Source organism: Hibiscus syriacus, unplaced genomic scaffold (genome assembly GCF_006381635.1).
Source record: "Hibiscus syriacus cultivar Baekdansim isolate YM2019G1 unplaced genomic scaffold, ASM638163v2 tig00110302_pilon, whole genome shotgun sequence".
Taxonomy (NCBI): Eukaryota; Viridiplantae; Streptophyta; class Magnoliopsida; order Malvales; family Malvaceae; genus Hibiscus; species Hibiscus syriacus.
Window position 1 is genome coordinate 204,860 of NW_024062671.1, and position 14,884 is coordinate 219,743.

Below are 14,884 nucleotides of genomic sequence, written 5' to 3' on the forward strand. Positions count from 1 at the left end.
ATAACCACCATGCGTGAAACGCTCACTCTGGATGTTATCAACAACATATTGATTGATGTTGAAACTCAGCTGGATGATTTTTGATTTTTCAGCATACAATCTTCCAATGAGTGCTCATGTTGAATAGGCTGCGAATCGTCATACCTTCGATTCCAGGCCTGCTAAGGATTTTAATCGTAAATCATACTCTAGTTCTTCAGGTGGTCGATCTGGTGGTCGTGGTAGAGGTCGTCCACGAGTGCAATGCCAGCTCTGTGGTAAGGTTGGTCATCTGGTTCAACAATGTTGGTATCGATTTGATCGTGACTTTGTTAGTGATGGTAGTGACACTCCTCGTTATAAATATGGTTTTGGCAATGCTAATCTGATTAAAAGTGCTCAGTATGACTGTTATGTCAACACTGGTGAAGGAATATCCACTAAGTCTTCTCAAGCTAATGCAGTGTCTACCTCTCGTGAGCATTGGGTGGTTGATTCTGGTGCTACACATCATGTGACACCTGATGTTTCCAAGATTTCTCATCCTTCTGATTATAGGGGACCAAGTAATCTTTTAGTTGGTAATGGTGTTCCTCTCGATGTGCAAACTGTTGGTAATGTTTTATTGTCTTCTCGCTCACAACATTAATATTGAATGATATTTTACATATGCCTAAGACAACTAAGAATCTCCTATCGGTGTCCAAGCTTGCTAGGGACAATCGTGTCTTCTTTGAGTTTCGAGCTAATGACTGTTGTGTTCATGATGAAGTTAATGGTTGTGTTCTTCTTCGAGGCAAGCAACATGGGGGTCTTTACTATTTTGCACTGGCTGATGACTCACTTCTTGGTAACCTTGCTAATGTTAGTGTAACTACTGCTTTTGATTTATCTGAGTTGTGGCACAGATGCTTGGGTTATCCATCGTTTAATACTTTGAAGGAAGATTACAGTTGCTTGCATGTAAATATTTCAAATGATTCTAATAAAATTTGCGCTGCTTGTTGTGTTGGTAATGGTCATAAATTACCCTTTGATTCCTCTCAAACTGTGTACATTGACCATTTTTCAACTTGTTTTCTCTGATTTATGGGGTCCTCTACCTACTCTTTCTAATGGGTTTAGGTACTATGTTTCTTTTGTTGATGCTTGCACTCGTCACACTTGGTTGTACCTATTGAAGGACAAATTTCAAGTTATGACTGCATTTCAGCTATTTAAAAGCATGGTTACTACTCAGTTTGATTTACCCATTAAAGCCATTCAAAGTGACTGGGGTGGTGAGTATAGGCCACTGACTAGTATTCTGGCCAATGAGGGAATTGTTCATCGTGTAATATGTCCACAAACATCTAAAAAATGGGGTTGTGGTGTGAAAGCATCATCATTTGATTGATCTAGCTCTCGTTTTGTTGGCTCATGCCTCTCTACCCTTGAAGTTCAGGTCTTATGCAGTAATCACTGTTGTGTATCTTATTAATAGACTCCCTACACGAGTGCTACAAGGTGTTTCTCCTTTTGAAAAGTTGTTTCATAAGCAACCTGATTATAAGTTCATGAAAGTGTTTGGTTATTGATGTTTTATGCATTTGCGATCGTTTAAAAACATAAGCTTATGTTTCGATCCTATGAGTGTACCTTCTTAGGCTACAATCCTCAGCCTAAAGGATATCAATGTCTTGCATCTGATGGATGAGTCTATATATCTCGTCAGGTGAAGTTTGATGAAATGATTTTTCCTTTTCTAGCTTCATCATCATAATCCTCATGTTTTACATCTGGTCAACAGTCTCCTACATCAGATGTGATCATGCATTCACAAAGTTTACGCGTGCCTAGGGTTTCTTCACGTATGCATGCTTCATCTGTGGTCTCACCTACTCATGTTAATCCTACTATTCCTAATGTTTCTTATGATTATATTTTACCATCTGATGGACACACAACTACTCATGTTGATTCTACATCTGATGAGGGGTTGTGTAGTCAATCTCGAGTGCTTGAACCACCAGTTGTTGCGTCTCTCGTTGTTTCATAATCATCTGCTGTAGCCAATATCCATCATATGTGTACATGCAGTAAGGCTTGCATTTTCAAATCTAAAGTGTTTCTTAGTAATCTAGATGAGTTGTTTCCAGATACTGTGTATGAGGCTTTCCAGTCTGATAAGTGGACTACAACTGTTCATGATGAGCTTGTTGCTCTCTAGAAGAATGACACATGGACTTTTGGTTAAACTTCCAGAGGGTAGGACTGTTATTGGTTGCAAGTGGCTTTTCAAACTTAAGAAGAACGCAGATGGCACTGTGCAAAGACATAAAGCTTGTTTGGTTGCTAGGCTTTCCAGTCTTGTGGTTCGATTTTCCACGATTAATTTTATGTTGTCCTTGGTTATCTCAAAGAGGTGTACATTTCTACAGATTGATGTCAATAAAACATTTCTCAATGGTGGACTGAGTGAAGATGTGTTGATACAACAACCATCTGGGTTTAAAGTACGTGTTTCTGATGGTACTCCTCTTGTGTGTAAGCTTCAAAAGGCTCTTTATGGTCTAAGTTAAGCGCTACAAATTGGCATAATAAACTTCATGGTAGTTTTCTTATATTAGGGTTTCGAGAATCCAAAGTTGATTGCTATATTTTTGTTACTACTTAGGCTGGTGTTCGTACGTTTATTCTCATATATGTTAATGATATCATCTTGATAGGAGAATTACTAAGTCATATTGAGTATGTTATTTGTGAACTCGACAAGTAGATTTCTCTTAAGGATCTTGGTGACTCGTCCTATTTCTTAGGCATTGAGGTTAAACGGTGTGCATACTCTCTTATGTTAAGTCAAAATAAATTTGTGTTGGATTTGCTGGCAAAAACCAAAATGACTCAGGTCAATCCAACTACTTCACCTATGGTTGTGGCTAATAAGATGTCTAATGATGCAGACAATCCTTTAATTGATGCACGTGAGTTTTGTAGTATTGTTGGTTCATTATTGTATGTATTTCATACTCGACCTGATATAGCTCTCAGCGTGAGCAAGGTTACTTAGTATATACAAGCTCCTCGTGAGTCTCATCTTCTGGCAGTTAAGAAAATTCTTAGGTATTTGGCAGACACATTGAATTATGGTTTGGTTTTCTCATCTACTGGTTTTGATCTTAAAGTTACTGCATTTTTAGATGCATACTGGTATGGTGATATAGATGACAGACGATCAATGCCTGATCATTGTGTCTTTATTGGCAGTTGTATAGTGTCTTGGTTATCAAGGAAACAGAAGACTGTTTCACGATCAACCATGGAAGCTGAGTATAAAAGTCTTAGTGATGTTGCTACAGAAGTAACATGGATCAATGCTTTGCTTGTAGATTTGGGTGAAGTTCAGGTCACACCACCTACTATCTGGTGCGCCAATCCAGTCTATCATACACAATCCAAGCATGTGATCTCGATGTGCATTTTGTTTGGGAAAAAGTTTATGCTAAACAATTACAAGTTCGATATGTGCCATCATTTCATCAGATTACATATGGCTTTACTAAACCCTTAGCTTGATGTGCTTTTGAGATTTTTCGCGAACTAGTGAATGTTCAACTGATTGAAAATAAAAAAAAGAGAGAATGTTGAATGTAGCAACATTGGATGACAATTATAACGATACACGTGTCAAGAGCTGTTGTGTTAGGCGGTTAAGATGGTGAGAAGTTCTTAGGGTTGTTAATCTGTTAAGTAGCTGCTTAAGCAAGCAAACTACATTATCTTTTTACTTTTTACAGTGCTATATATAGAGCACTAATATTTCTTTGTAAGCAATATGAGTTTTCATCAATTGAATAATAATTCCTAAGTTTTCTTTCAAGTTTTCTTAAGAATCTCAATGTCACCCTTATTTCGGTCTACTGCTGTGGCGTCAACAGTGTAAACCAAACCAAATGCCATCACAATCTTGAAAACGACAGCGTTCAATGATCCAACTCCAAATCTGATGTTGTCTGCAATATAAGATGAACAACTTTGGTTAAACATTGAATTGAAAGTTCATTTGTTTGTCTCACTTTTTGGCTTTGAATATTAGTTTATGAAAACTTACCAATTCACCAATTGAAAGTTCATAACATGTATCAACATACCAGTGAACGAGTAAAAGGGAAATCGGAATTTTATGATTTAAAACTCATTAGAAGAAAAACAACAAGTCTTATTTGGAATCCAGGAAAAAAAGAGCATAGCTAATCACTGTTGAGAAGGTAAATTCTATTTTCACCTTAATCGTAAGTAACTCAAACTAAAAACAACTTGAATTTAGTTTTTCCAATTTCGATCTAAACGGAGCATTGACTCAATGATTGAGTTAAAGTGAACAAAAAATTCATTTTTTACCAATATGATAAATAATAAAATGATGTATGTTTTATTTTCATTTTATAATGTAATACTAATTAATCAATAACTTTAGTAATAATTTAACGGTTCAATAACATATTTCATCCTCTAAAAAATTGTCTAATATTAATATCCTATACTTTCTATTTTTTTTTGAAAAAGTATTTAAATGAAGGATTATAAAATAAAATTATTTCTTAAAAGAATTAATTTATGTGATTAACGTTAATTGGCATCCCTTAAAAGCTAAAATCTAATTAATTTTAAAAGAAAAAATAATTACTTTCTTTTGACAAATACAAATTAACATGGAATGCAAGTCTCAAATAAATATTTTTTTTATCTGAAAGTGATATGTAGTTACAAATCAAACCAAATATCTAGACTCAACTACTATTACATATCAAGCTCACTTATATTGGGTTTCTTTTTATGAGGTTGAATTCGAAATATTGAACTATTAAATGATATGATTGTCAAATAAAATTACTTTTTTTTATAAAATTATATCAATAATCTTATATACACTCGTTTGGGCTTATACTCAACTAAACTCGAAATAATCCGAATATCCTAAAGTTGAACTGACATGAAAACTGACCAATACGATATTTACTTAATTTAATATTGGATCGAACTGATAAATACAATCCAGACCTAAAATAATTTAACCGAAACCGACCTGAACAACCCAACTGGCCCCTAGGCTAGTAGGCTGAGTGATAGAAGCAACTGAAAATGAAGTGGGGGATACATGTCAGGAAGGTGGACTTTAAGAATTTTGAACTGGAATAAGCAAGCATGTGTTGTTATCAGACCAATAATTTTTTTCTTATTCTAAATGATGCGATAACGTGTTTTGACATTTCTTCTCATCCAAACTAGTTTTTGACAAAGAACAATTGTTTTTGAAGCTCTTATAACCTAGATGTGTGTAAACAGAAAGAGTTGGATCTTAAATTGTGAAGACAAACTATTGTGGTACATAATGTTTGGTACTACATACAGTACCTGGGTTGGGTTCAATTTCAAAAATAATAATAATAACTGTTGGTCCCCATATTAATACACACTCAAATCCAATATATAAATTGCAAGGTAGTGTCTTTCTCATGTTTATTACATGACAATGACATTGACAGTTAAGAAAATTCACCAAGGAAATCTTCTTTTGATGAATTTGATATATCAGAACTACATTACCCATAATGCATTTGAAGAGTCGAGAAAGTTCACTAAAGAAATCAGCCCATAATGTTTGAAGAAGTAAACTAACATTTAAGCACATAACCATATTAAACGACTATAAGATGGAAGGTATCTTCCCGCTCGAAGTCTCAGACCGTCTCTCTTTGTAACAAAGAAAAGCTCAGAACAACGTAGCAACCACCTTAGATAATACCGATTTTGTTTGCCACATCCAAGGCATCGTAGTCTGGTGTCAACCTAACATATGCCTTCTTTGTACCATCAGGTCTGAATCACAACAAACACATCGATTATGAAGAATCGGCGGATCATTCTATGCATAACTATTTTATCATTCTTTTCTGGTTCTTCAAACGACTAAGGCCCCATTTAGCATTGCATTTCAAAAGTACGTCTCGTTAATGAAAATATATGAACCAGCTCACGAAAGTAAGGATAGTCAACATTACCTGATCAAGGTGTTCACTTTCTTGGCCCGAATGTCATACATCTTCTTGACAGCATCCTTTATCTTCTTCTTGTCTGCACGAATGTCAACTATGAAGACCAAAGTGTTGTTGTCTTCAATCTTCTTCATAGCTGACTAGGTTGTGAGAGGAAACTTGAGAATCTGATAATGATCAAGTTTGTTCCTCGGTGGAGCACTGATGCGTGGGTACTTAGGGTTCCTATCCTTCTTCAAGGTCCTTGGCCTGTGGAATGTAACCTTTGTTAGGATTTTCTTTGCCTTCTTAAAAGTAGTTCCAGATTTCACTGCCTTTGCAGCCTTCAAGGCCTGAACCTTCGGGTCTACCTTCTTCTCAACTGCATAACATACAACAATGGATATAATTAATGAAAAGGCGTTACAAATACCATTATTACAAAAATGGTTCATATTCAAAAGGTTCATTAGAAGAACAAAAAATAAACTATAGTAACCAAAAGATACAATTCTACAAACTACATATCAACTAAGCCAAGAATATAAACTTTAACCCAAGAATAAATTTAGCTACTCAAAGATGGGTTAAAAACTCTAATACAGAATCCACATGTCCAAAACTATGAAAAGAAAATCGTGCAAAAACACAAGTAATCTATTAATTGTCTATCTATCCCCTTATAAAAACCAGTATCAGAAGAGTAAATCCAGAGTTAACAGAGCAATAAAGTTTATAACCGTAATAGAATGCTAAAACCCTCTGAAATCCCAAAATAAAGCAAAATTTTAAGCTGATTTCAGCTCCTCATAAACCACGAGAATACAGTAGAGAACTGGTATTCTCATTGTACATATCAAAAGCAAGATAGAACTAGAGCAAGCATTACAAATTTTTTTTTTAAAAAAATAGTGAAATCAAAGTTGTTCAAAATTAGTAAAATCCTAATCCAAATACCTTTGGGAGCCATAGGTTGCTGCTGCCTCAAACCCTCATAAACCCTAAACCCAAAAAAAAGATTTATAAAAACAAACTTAAAAACTATTTAAGGGGGGAGGCTTCGAAAAATGAAGAAAGATACAGAGAGTGACCAATAGCTCTGTAAGGACTACACAAGCCGTTAGGATCTGATGGGAAATTAGGCTTTTTAATTTTATAAATAAATGGGCTTCAATAACAACCCTAAGTCACAAAATCTAAGCCATCAAAGGCCATTCTTTTACCCTGACCCAGAAAACGAAAAAGAATGAAGCAGGTGGCGGCCCGGATATTTTCCAACGCCCTCACTCGCCTTCCATTAAAGCCCATTTAATGGATGCTGACGAGGCGAACCTTTAAAATCCCCTCCTTGGATCCCCCCCGCCAAAAAAAAAAAAACGAGTAGCTTTTCCTTTGATCGCCTCGGTACATTTCCAGGCTATCGTCTCTTTCTTTCTCTCTCTCGCAAAGTAGAAATTTTATAAATTAAATGTGGATCTCTTATCTTTTAAATGTCTCTTTTAAAGTCAGATTTTAATGTCTTTGTCTTGAGCTTCTTGCATGATTGGTTTTAGTACAGTATAGAAGCTCGAGACTTTTTTTACTACTACTATTTTGCAAGTTCCTCTTGGAAGATCGTGTTATCCTTTTGCTTTGAGACTTGAAATTTGATAGTTATGGTGATGGATAGCGTACCGATTTTTGTGTATTTCATCCAAAAAAGTAAGTTCAATCTCTTATTTTGATGAGCAAGTCCGTGGATAGCGATTGTATTTAACATTTCTGTGTGCTTTTATTTATTTTCCTTGGGCCTTATGACCTTGTGAAATAGCCAAGATATGAACCATCTATCATAAAAGATGACAAGAAAGAGAGGCAAGTAAGAAAGCCTTGGATCCTGTTGCTTCACTCTATAAGTACTGCCGCATATCAATATCAAACATGCTAACCACAACATGTCATCATGAGGTGAAGCTGTATCTTATACCAACATATAATATAATACAATTATGTTGCTCTTGTATTTGTAATTCAGCATAATATTCTGATTGAGTGCCTTTTATACAGTTATAGTATAAATTTTTTAATGAAAACATTTCTGTTCTGCAGGCCCTAAAGTATCAGTTTTCCAGTTCATACTTTAGCTAAGTGCGTGAAAATTATGGTATTTTTCAACAACGTACATATTCTACCTTCTGGTTGTTTATGGCTCTCATGTATAATTTCCATGTGAGATTTAATTTAGTTTATAACGAGTCTGATTTGTGATTGATGCGGCTAATTTAGGTTGTATATTTAAGCTTCTGAGCATCATGCTGTCGAGTGTGGTTCAATCATCCCCTTAGTTGGGAACAATGGATTGGGCGGTAAGTCTGCTACATTTCTTCTAACATTGTTGTCGATTATCGACAGCCTGATGATATTGATGCCTTTATCTGGTCATCGTGTTTGGCTCCATGTATACGAGAAACGCCTTGAAAAGATCATCAATGAATCCACCTGCTCCACAACAAAACAAACACAGAATGGAGCTTCTTGTCCCATCAAAAGGATCCCTTAGTATCTTCTGATCAAATTTTTGCACTAGTTGCTGCGTCTAATTCTGTTCAAGTAAAACTTTTCCTATGTTAAAGCTGCATTCCGAACCTTACCACCAACACTCAGGTCCAAACGATATTATGAAATCCAAGCAGCGTATACAATTCCAATTTCATAGCATACTAGTAAAAGGGGAATTGGAATTGTATGATTTAAAACTCGTTAGAAGAAAAACTACAAATCATATTAGGAATCCCGGAAAAACATAGCTTGTAAACGTTAAAAGTTTAAATACCAATAACATGTATCCCGATGAATGTGGAGGTCGTGAATGATCCATCTTTCTTTTAAAGGAAATATAAATAAATTGGCGTACCAAAAAGGAAAAGTGGCTGTAGTTTAGTGGTAAGAATTCTACTTTGTGGCCGTAGAGGCCTGGGCTCGAATCCTAGCAGCCACATATTAGATTTTTATTTCTCTCCCTCTTCCTCTGTTTTTTCATTTTTAATGAACCAAACGCATAGCTATAAACTCTTGACTCTCCTCCTCCATATTCAGTTTACAAAATGGCGACATTGAAAAATCTAGAGATCATAGATTCCAGTTTCCGAAACTTCTGCGCTTCTCACGGCATTCTTTCATGTCCGTTACACAAAGAAATTATCTTTGTTTTCTCCCCCCTTTTCTTTTCATGTTAACTCTTTTCAGTGGAATATTTCCTGAATCGTGATATCTATATGTTAGCTGCTTTTGCAGAACAAAATGTTTCTCCTGAGAGATTAGAGGAGGTTAAGAATTTATGGAAACTCTTATTTTCACTTGTTTGTTTTTAATAATTGTGGCGAATTTTGGGTGGGGGACATTATGCATCAGCCATGGTTGAATGGTGTTGGAAGATGCTAAAAGGAATTCAAGGGGTACAAAATACAATATTAAACTTGTAATTACAGTAGGAAGTTGGATGATTTTATCATCATATAGGACTGATTTGTTACAATCATCTTAATCCAATTATCATCTTCACCATTTAATCAACATGAATTCGAAGTATGTTATTTTTATCATATTTTTCAATATTCTTATTAGTATGATATGAAAGAAAACACTCAAGTTCGAATATTTTACATTAGAGAGAAATATTTTATGAGATTTTTATATAAATTTACTAACAAATTTAAATATTGTTAAAAGATTAATAATCGACTCATTACAAACAAATTTTTGGACAATAAAAATAAATATTTTAAAAATTAAATGACTAAAATAATAATTCATTCATATACAGAATCGATCATAAAAGACGCAGCATCCGAACACTAACTTCTTATGTTTTGATATGATTATAGTTATATTTTTGGTTTTTTTTATTTTAATATCTAGAGTATTTAAATTCGTTTCCAGCTTTAAGATAAAAATATATTAAATATTAAAAAATATTCAATTATACATCTCATCATATAGTATATTAAAAATTAAATTAAATCAATGAAATATTAAATATTTTGTTAAAATAACTTGCACTTAGTTTCTCCTCAAGAAGAAACAGTTGAATTGTTTGTGTTATAAGCTTTATCCGTGACGAATTTATTTTTTGCCAACGTCGTAAATTCCAGTCACGAAAACCTCATACAAAATATATATATATTCTATACTGAAAATAAGTTCTATATTAGATGTCGCGCAGTCTTGCGATCCAAAATTTCCATTACAAAAAAGAAAAAAAGAAAAAAAGAATAATACGACCGACACAGCCCCACGAGGTCACATCTACTTACTTACATAGTGTCTTGATCTAGACGACATTAACCCAAATGAATATAAATAATATAGATAACACCTTTAAATTCCCACTCCCCACTTTCATAAACAAAAGGATCTTTAGTTTTACCATGAAAATTTGAAAAGTCACCGCGGTTAACAGGCTACAAAAGCCGTGGTAACTCCATAATTTCATTAACCGAGAAGGTTGCAAGGTGCTTTCTTATTTTTACACGTGTCTTCATCCTTTAACGGAATCTTCGAGGAACATTAGCTATCGGAGAACAAAGACGGATAACGAAACAGATCGTAAGGAGCCCACAAGGAATCCAACGGACAAGGTTTTTTGGAGTCGATCCTGAGCCATGGCTTTCCCTTACCGCTCCAATGCAACAAGCTAACCGGACCAGGGTGCAGAGCCCGGCATAAGCCTTCCAAGTTGTCACCGCCGAGTCCGTGCTGATTCCACCGGTGCTCCATCCCTTCCACCTCACCGGCGAAAACTAACAAAAATGGAGGCAGAGAACCTAGCTCGTAGATACGATGTCGTTTCTGAATCCTCATCCAGTTCTCTAACTTCTCTGTGTATTTCCCTCCTCTCCATTTCCACAAATCGATTACCATAACGCCAGTGTTGAAGTAACACGGGTTCCTCGATCTCCCTTTAAACGGCGCCGTAAATACCGGGTTCGACCAGAATTTGGAGGTAAAGTAGTTGGTGAAGTTGGCGTGGCAGTACTCGGGAGCTCCCAACACGTGGCCTCTCAAATTGATGCTCCATAGATTAATGACGTCATCGACGACGATGAGGTCAGAGTCAAAGTAGATGATCCGGCGGACTCCAGCTGGAAGTAGATCAGCCAAGTACATACGCGCGTAATTCAAAGGCTGATCCAGCGCACGCCGGATGGATAACGATATCTTCCCTTTCACGAGGTTAATGTTGAAGTAGTAGATGTGGAAGTTGAGGTAAGGGAACGTGCTGGTAATGGCGCGCGTGAGTTTAGTGCCGTGGCTGTGAGTGGTGATGAAATGGAAGACAATGTTCTCGGGACAAGTAGCGTGGTGGAGGACGGAGTAAACTCCGGCGACGGAGCCACGGAGGTAAGCGGTGTCTAAGGTCATGGCGATGTGGATAATGGAAGGGTTGTGAATCTGTTTGTCGAGGGATGACCATGTCGTTCTGGGACATTCTCTGCCGTTTCGAAATGCCGGCGCTTCTCGAAAGGAAGGTAATTCGGCAGAGCAGAGATTAATCGTGACCGTTAAAATTAAAAAGAGATGGAGAGGTTTAGTTGGAGGCATGGCTGTGAATGAAATTAGGGAGAGGGACGGCAAGAGAGATAAGGCGGAATATTGGCATTGGGGTTTTTGACGCTTTGTTTTGTTTCGAGAGCTGGGGCCAACTCGCGACAACGCCAGGCTGTCAAAGACGCGTCTTTTGTCAGCTGAACTCTTTATTGCAGGGGGAGTGATCTTGTGGTTCTGGTTGCACCGTACGAAGTCGTGGAGCCGTATATCCGGCCATCAAACGGGTTTTAGATCTTGCGTAATCAAACGGATGATATTATTTTCAGCGGGGGCAAAGAGAATAATTTTCAAGATGATGATGAATTGAAGAAAAAAGCGAAGCTGACTCTCCTCCTGTGTATCAAGTTTAGACAAATACATGGCGCCTCTGATAAATCTAGAGACTGAGTATCCAATCATAGATTCCAGTTTCCGGAACTTCTGCGCTTCTCATGGCATTTTCTCAGGTCTGTTTTTATTTCTATACAATGAAAAATCTTTGTTTTCTCCCCCTTTTTTCCATTTTTGGTCTGTCTAATTATTTCATTTTTTCATATGAACTCTTTTCAGTTGAAGATTTCCTGATTCATGATCTCTATATGTTAGCTGCTTTTGCGGAACAAAGCATGTCTTCTGAGAGATTAAAGGAGGTTAAACTCAAGGAAACTCTTATTTTATTTCGTTTGTTTTTAGTAATTGTAGAGAACTATTTTTTCTTAAATTCTTTTGGCTGGGGAATATGTAGGGAATTACACAAGTTCTATCTATCATAGATGAAATGCATCAGCCATGGTTGAATGGAATGGAATTGTTGGAGGATGCTAAAAGGAATAAACACGTCTTACCAACTGGAATTCAAGGGTAAAATTTTCAAATTTATCATTGTAATTACAATGGGAAGTTTGATGATTTCATCATCAATGTAGGATTGATTTGTTACTTGGTGGTGGGGTTCGTATTGGCCAATTAACTGAATTAGTTGGACCGTCGTCCTCTGGTAAAACACAAGTAAGAATATTCCCCTTGTATGATTAATGCACTTTTTCAATGTCAATGAAGAGCTGCTGGTAGGTTAAGCTAAAATTGATGCCGAAAATGTGATGTCTTAGATTGTATTTATGCACACTCTTTGCTCAACCTCTTGATACTGAATGTTAACTAATCATATGAGTGTTGCCACTTGCCAATACAGTTCGTGATAAAGTGAGAGCCCAATTTACTTTTAATTCTTCAAATTCATGTGATGCAACTATTCCTGTTGCCAGCATCCATTGAATGCTGGCAATAGGACGGACAAGGTACATTGCTTGTAGAATTAACTAGTAAGGTTCTACTTGATAAGGATATCAAAAGCGTATCCATTTCTAACTAAACCTTTATGTTAGCGGCGCTGCTGGCTTACAAACTGAATTCCAACACATTGCCTCAAATGTTGTTGTTTTCCCTCTAGATTAGAATGAAGTACATTGTTTCTAGGGTGAATTAATCAGATTCTGATTGATCTTAAAAGTATTTTCATAATGAGACCAGAAGAGTGTTTGTTTCATCAGTAAACTTGGGGTTTGTTATGTTTGTTTAAAAGCTGATTCAAATTCTTGGTGATGTTTAGGTTTGCCTACAAACAGCATCAAATGTTGCAAGTAATCATATGGTGCTGTACTTAGATACAGGTAACTCGTTTTCACCTGAACGCATTGCTTACTTCCTTGGAAAGACCAATGATCTTGCGTCTGCTCAGGTGAAACATATCATTGTTTTTATACTCTTCATTGCCATTCTTGCTTCCGATGGAAACTGATTTTTGTCTCTGCTTTTTTGTTACTATGCAGGACAAAAAAAGTATTCTCCAAAAAGTAATGAGCAACATATTGTGTCATTCTGTGTTCGACATCTTTGCAATGTTTGATGTGCTACATCAGCTAGAATCTCATTTGAGATATCAGGTTTCATTATCAGGTTTCATTTAGATGAATCTCTCATACTCTTAGGCTTTGATTGACATTTTCTAGTGTTATTGGCCAAGTGAACATTGGTTCAGGATGGAGGAGGAGGTTGTCAGATGCGGTTGCTAATAGTTGATTCTATCTCATTGCTGATCTCCCCTGTACTTGGAAGCAACAGCACACAAGGTATATATGCATGCCTCGTTTTTTTCTCTGATAGGTTATACTTGTATACTGATTTGCAGAGTCTCTTGATGAATGTTCAGATAGAAGATTTTTTATAGGAAAGAGGAAAAGTGAAAACAGATGGTTTTCTCTGTTTCCCATGCTTTGTTCCTTCATAGGATTAAATATATCATATACTGCCTATAATTTATAAAGAGTCATAAATTCAAAGTTGATGGATACAGGGAGAGCTTTGATGTTATCTGCTGGATATTTGCTGAAAAAGTTGGCGCATCAGCATAATCTTGCAGTACTTGTAAGTTTTGCTCTTGAACTTTTATTATGACTTAATAAAAATGTAAATTTGATTACCGTTGGTTGAATATAGTGGTTGTTTTGACCATATATTATAACAATGCCCCTTGGAATAACTAGTCCTTAATAATTTTATTATAGGTTATCAATCACACAGTGGGCAGTGAGGTAGGGTCTTCCAAACCAGCTCTTGGAGATTGTTGGAAGAGCATTCCACATTCGAGGCTTTTCGTCTCGTGTGACCATGGGAGCAATGACTACAATGTTTCCATTTTAAAACACCCATCCATGGTATGTCCATTTCTTCCTGTGTCTCAGTTCTCACTACTTAACCATTGTTTTACATTTACCATTTCCCATTTTACATTAGGCTTCTGGGAAGGCTGCCAGGTTTTTGATATAGGACCAGCCCATACAGGTATGCTAGGGATGAAAATACCGGTAAAATAGAGTTGGTTCATGAGTAAAATTCCTTTTCATTCTACATAAGGCTTCTTGTGGGAACTGATCAGCAGTGATTGATGGGAGTGCTTTACCATTTGTGATTAAATTTTTATTAACGATGTTAATTATTGTGTACAATTTTTGGTCCCAAGGGAATGGGAAAATTTTGGTACTTATTCCCCATGTTAGCAGGCCATGATCAGAGGGACACCACGTTTTTTTTCCAGGACGGTACTTCCATTGGGTTCCAAGAAAGGAATTCCATTGGCTTGGGTATACTGATGGAGCTGAGCCTCCAAATATAGAAAAGAATTGACAGCGTGGGATGAGAGGAGTTGAAATTTGTTTGTTTCAGATGGTGGAAGAGGTTAGAGTGTGTCCTCATCAGCGAGGACACTTGCTACATGGAATATATTTCACTTACTGTTTTATCCACATAAGGTGTTGGCATGTTGGAAT

At 36.3% G+C, this 14,884-nt stretch overlaps 2 protein-coding genes and 1 pseudogene across 9 annotated transcripts; 1 reads left to right on the plus strand and 2 right to left on the minus strand.

The window, feature by feature from the left end:
- Window positions 1-1,694: 1,694 nt before the first annotated feature.
- Window positions 1,695-11,645, minus strand: LOC120116671 (probable galacturonosyltransferase-like 3). The gene is made up of 2 exons (XM_039137089.1): window positions 10,538-11,645; window positions 1,695-1,723 (listed from the first exon to the last, which is right to left on the minus strand). Exon 1 carries the CDS (start codon window positions 11,571-11,573, stop codon window positions 10,539-10,541), a length of 1,035 nt encoding a protein of 344 aa, XP_038993020.1. The 5' UTR covers window positions 11,574-11,645; the 3' UTR covers window positions 1,695-1,723; window position 10,538.
- Window positions 5,685-7,050, minus strand: LOC120116674 (annotated as a pseudogene).
- Window positions 11,646-11,663: 18 nt separating the features above from the next.
- On the plus strand, window positions 11,664-14,878 carry LOC120116672 (DNA repair protein RAD51 homolog 4-like). 8 transcript variants are annotated; one of them, XM_039137094.1, is made up of 11 exons: window positions 11,664-12,025; window positions 12,129-12,208; window positions 12,304-12,419; window positions 12,485-12,566; window positions 13,168-13,296; window positions 13,388-13,501; window positions 13,597-13,687; window positions 13,912-13,982; window positions 14,123-14,272; window positions 14,352-14,399; window positions 14,618-14,878. In XM_039137094.1, the coding sequence occupies exons 1-10, from the start codon at window positions 11,938-11,940 to the stop codon at window positions 14,382-14,384; spliced, it is 954 nt and encodes a 317-aa protein (XP_038993025.1). In that variant the 5' UTR covers window positions 11,664-11,937; the 3' UTR covers window positions 14,385-14,399; window positions 14,618-14,878. The 8 variants fall into 8 exon arrangements, 6 of the variants coding, with proteins under 6 accessions (XP_038993025.1, XP_038993023.1, XP_038993024.1 ...); XM_039137092.1 differs by having other exon boundaries at window positions 14,653-14,878; XM_039137093.1 differs by having other exon boundaries at window positions 14,578-14,650.
- Window positions 14,879-14,884: the final 6 nt, after the last annotated feature.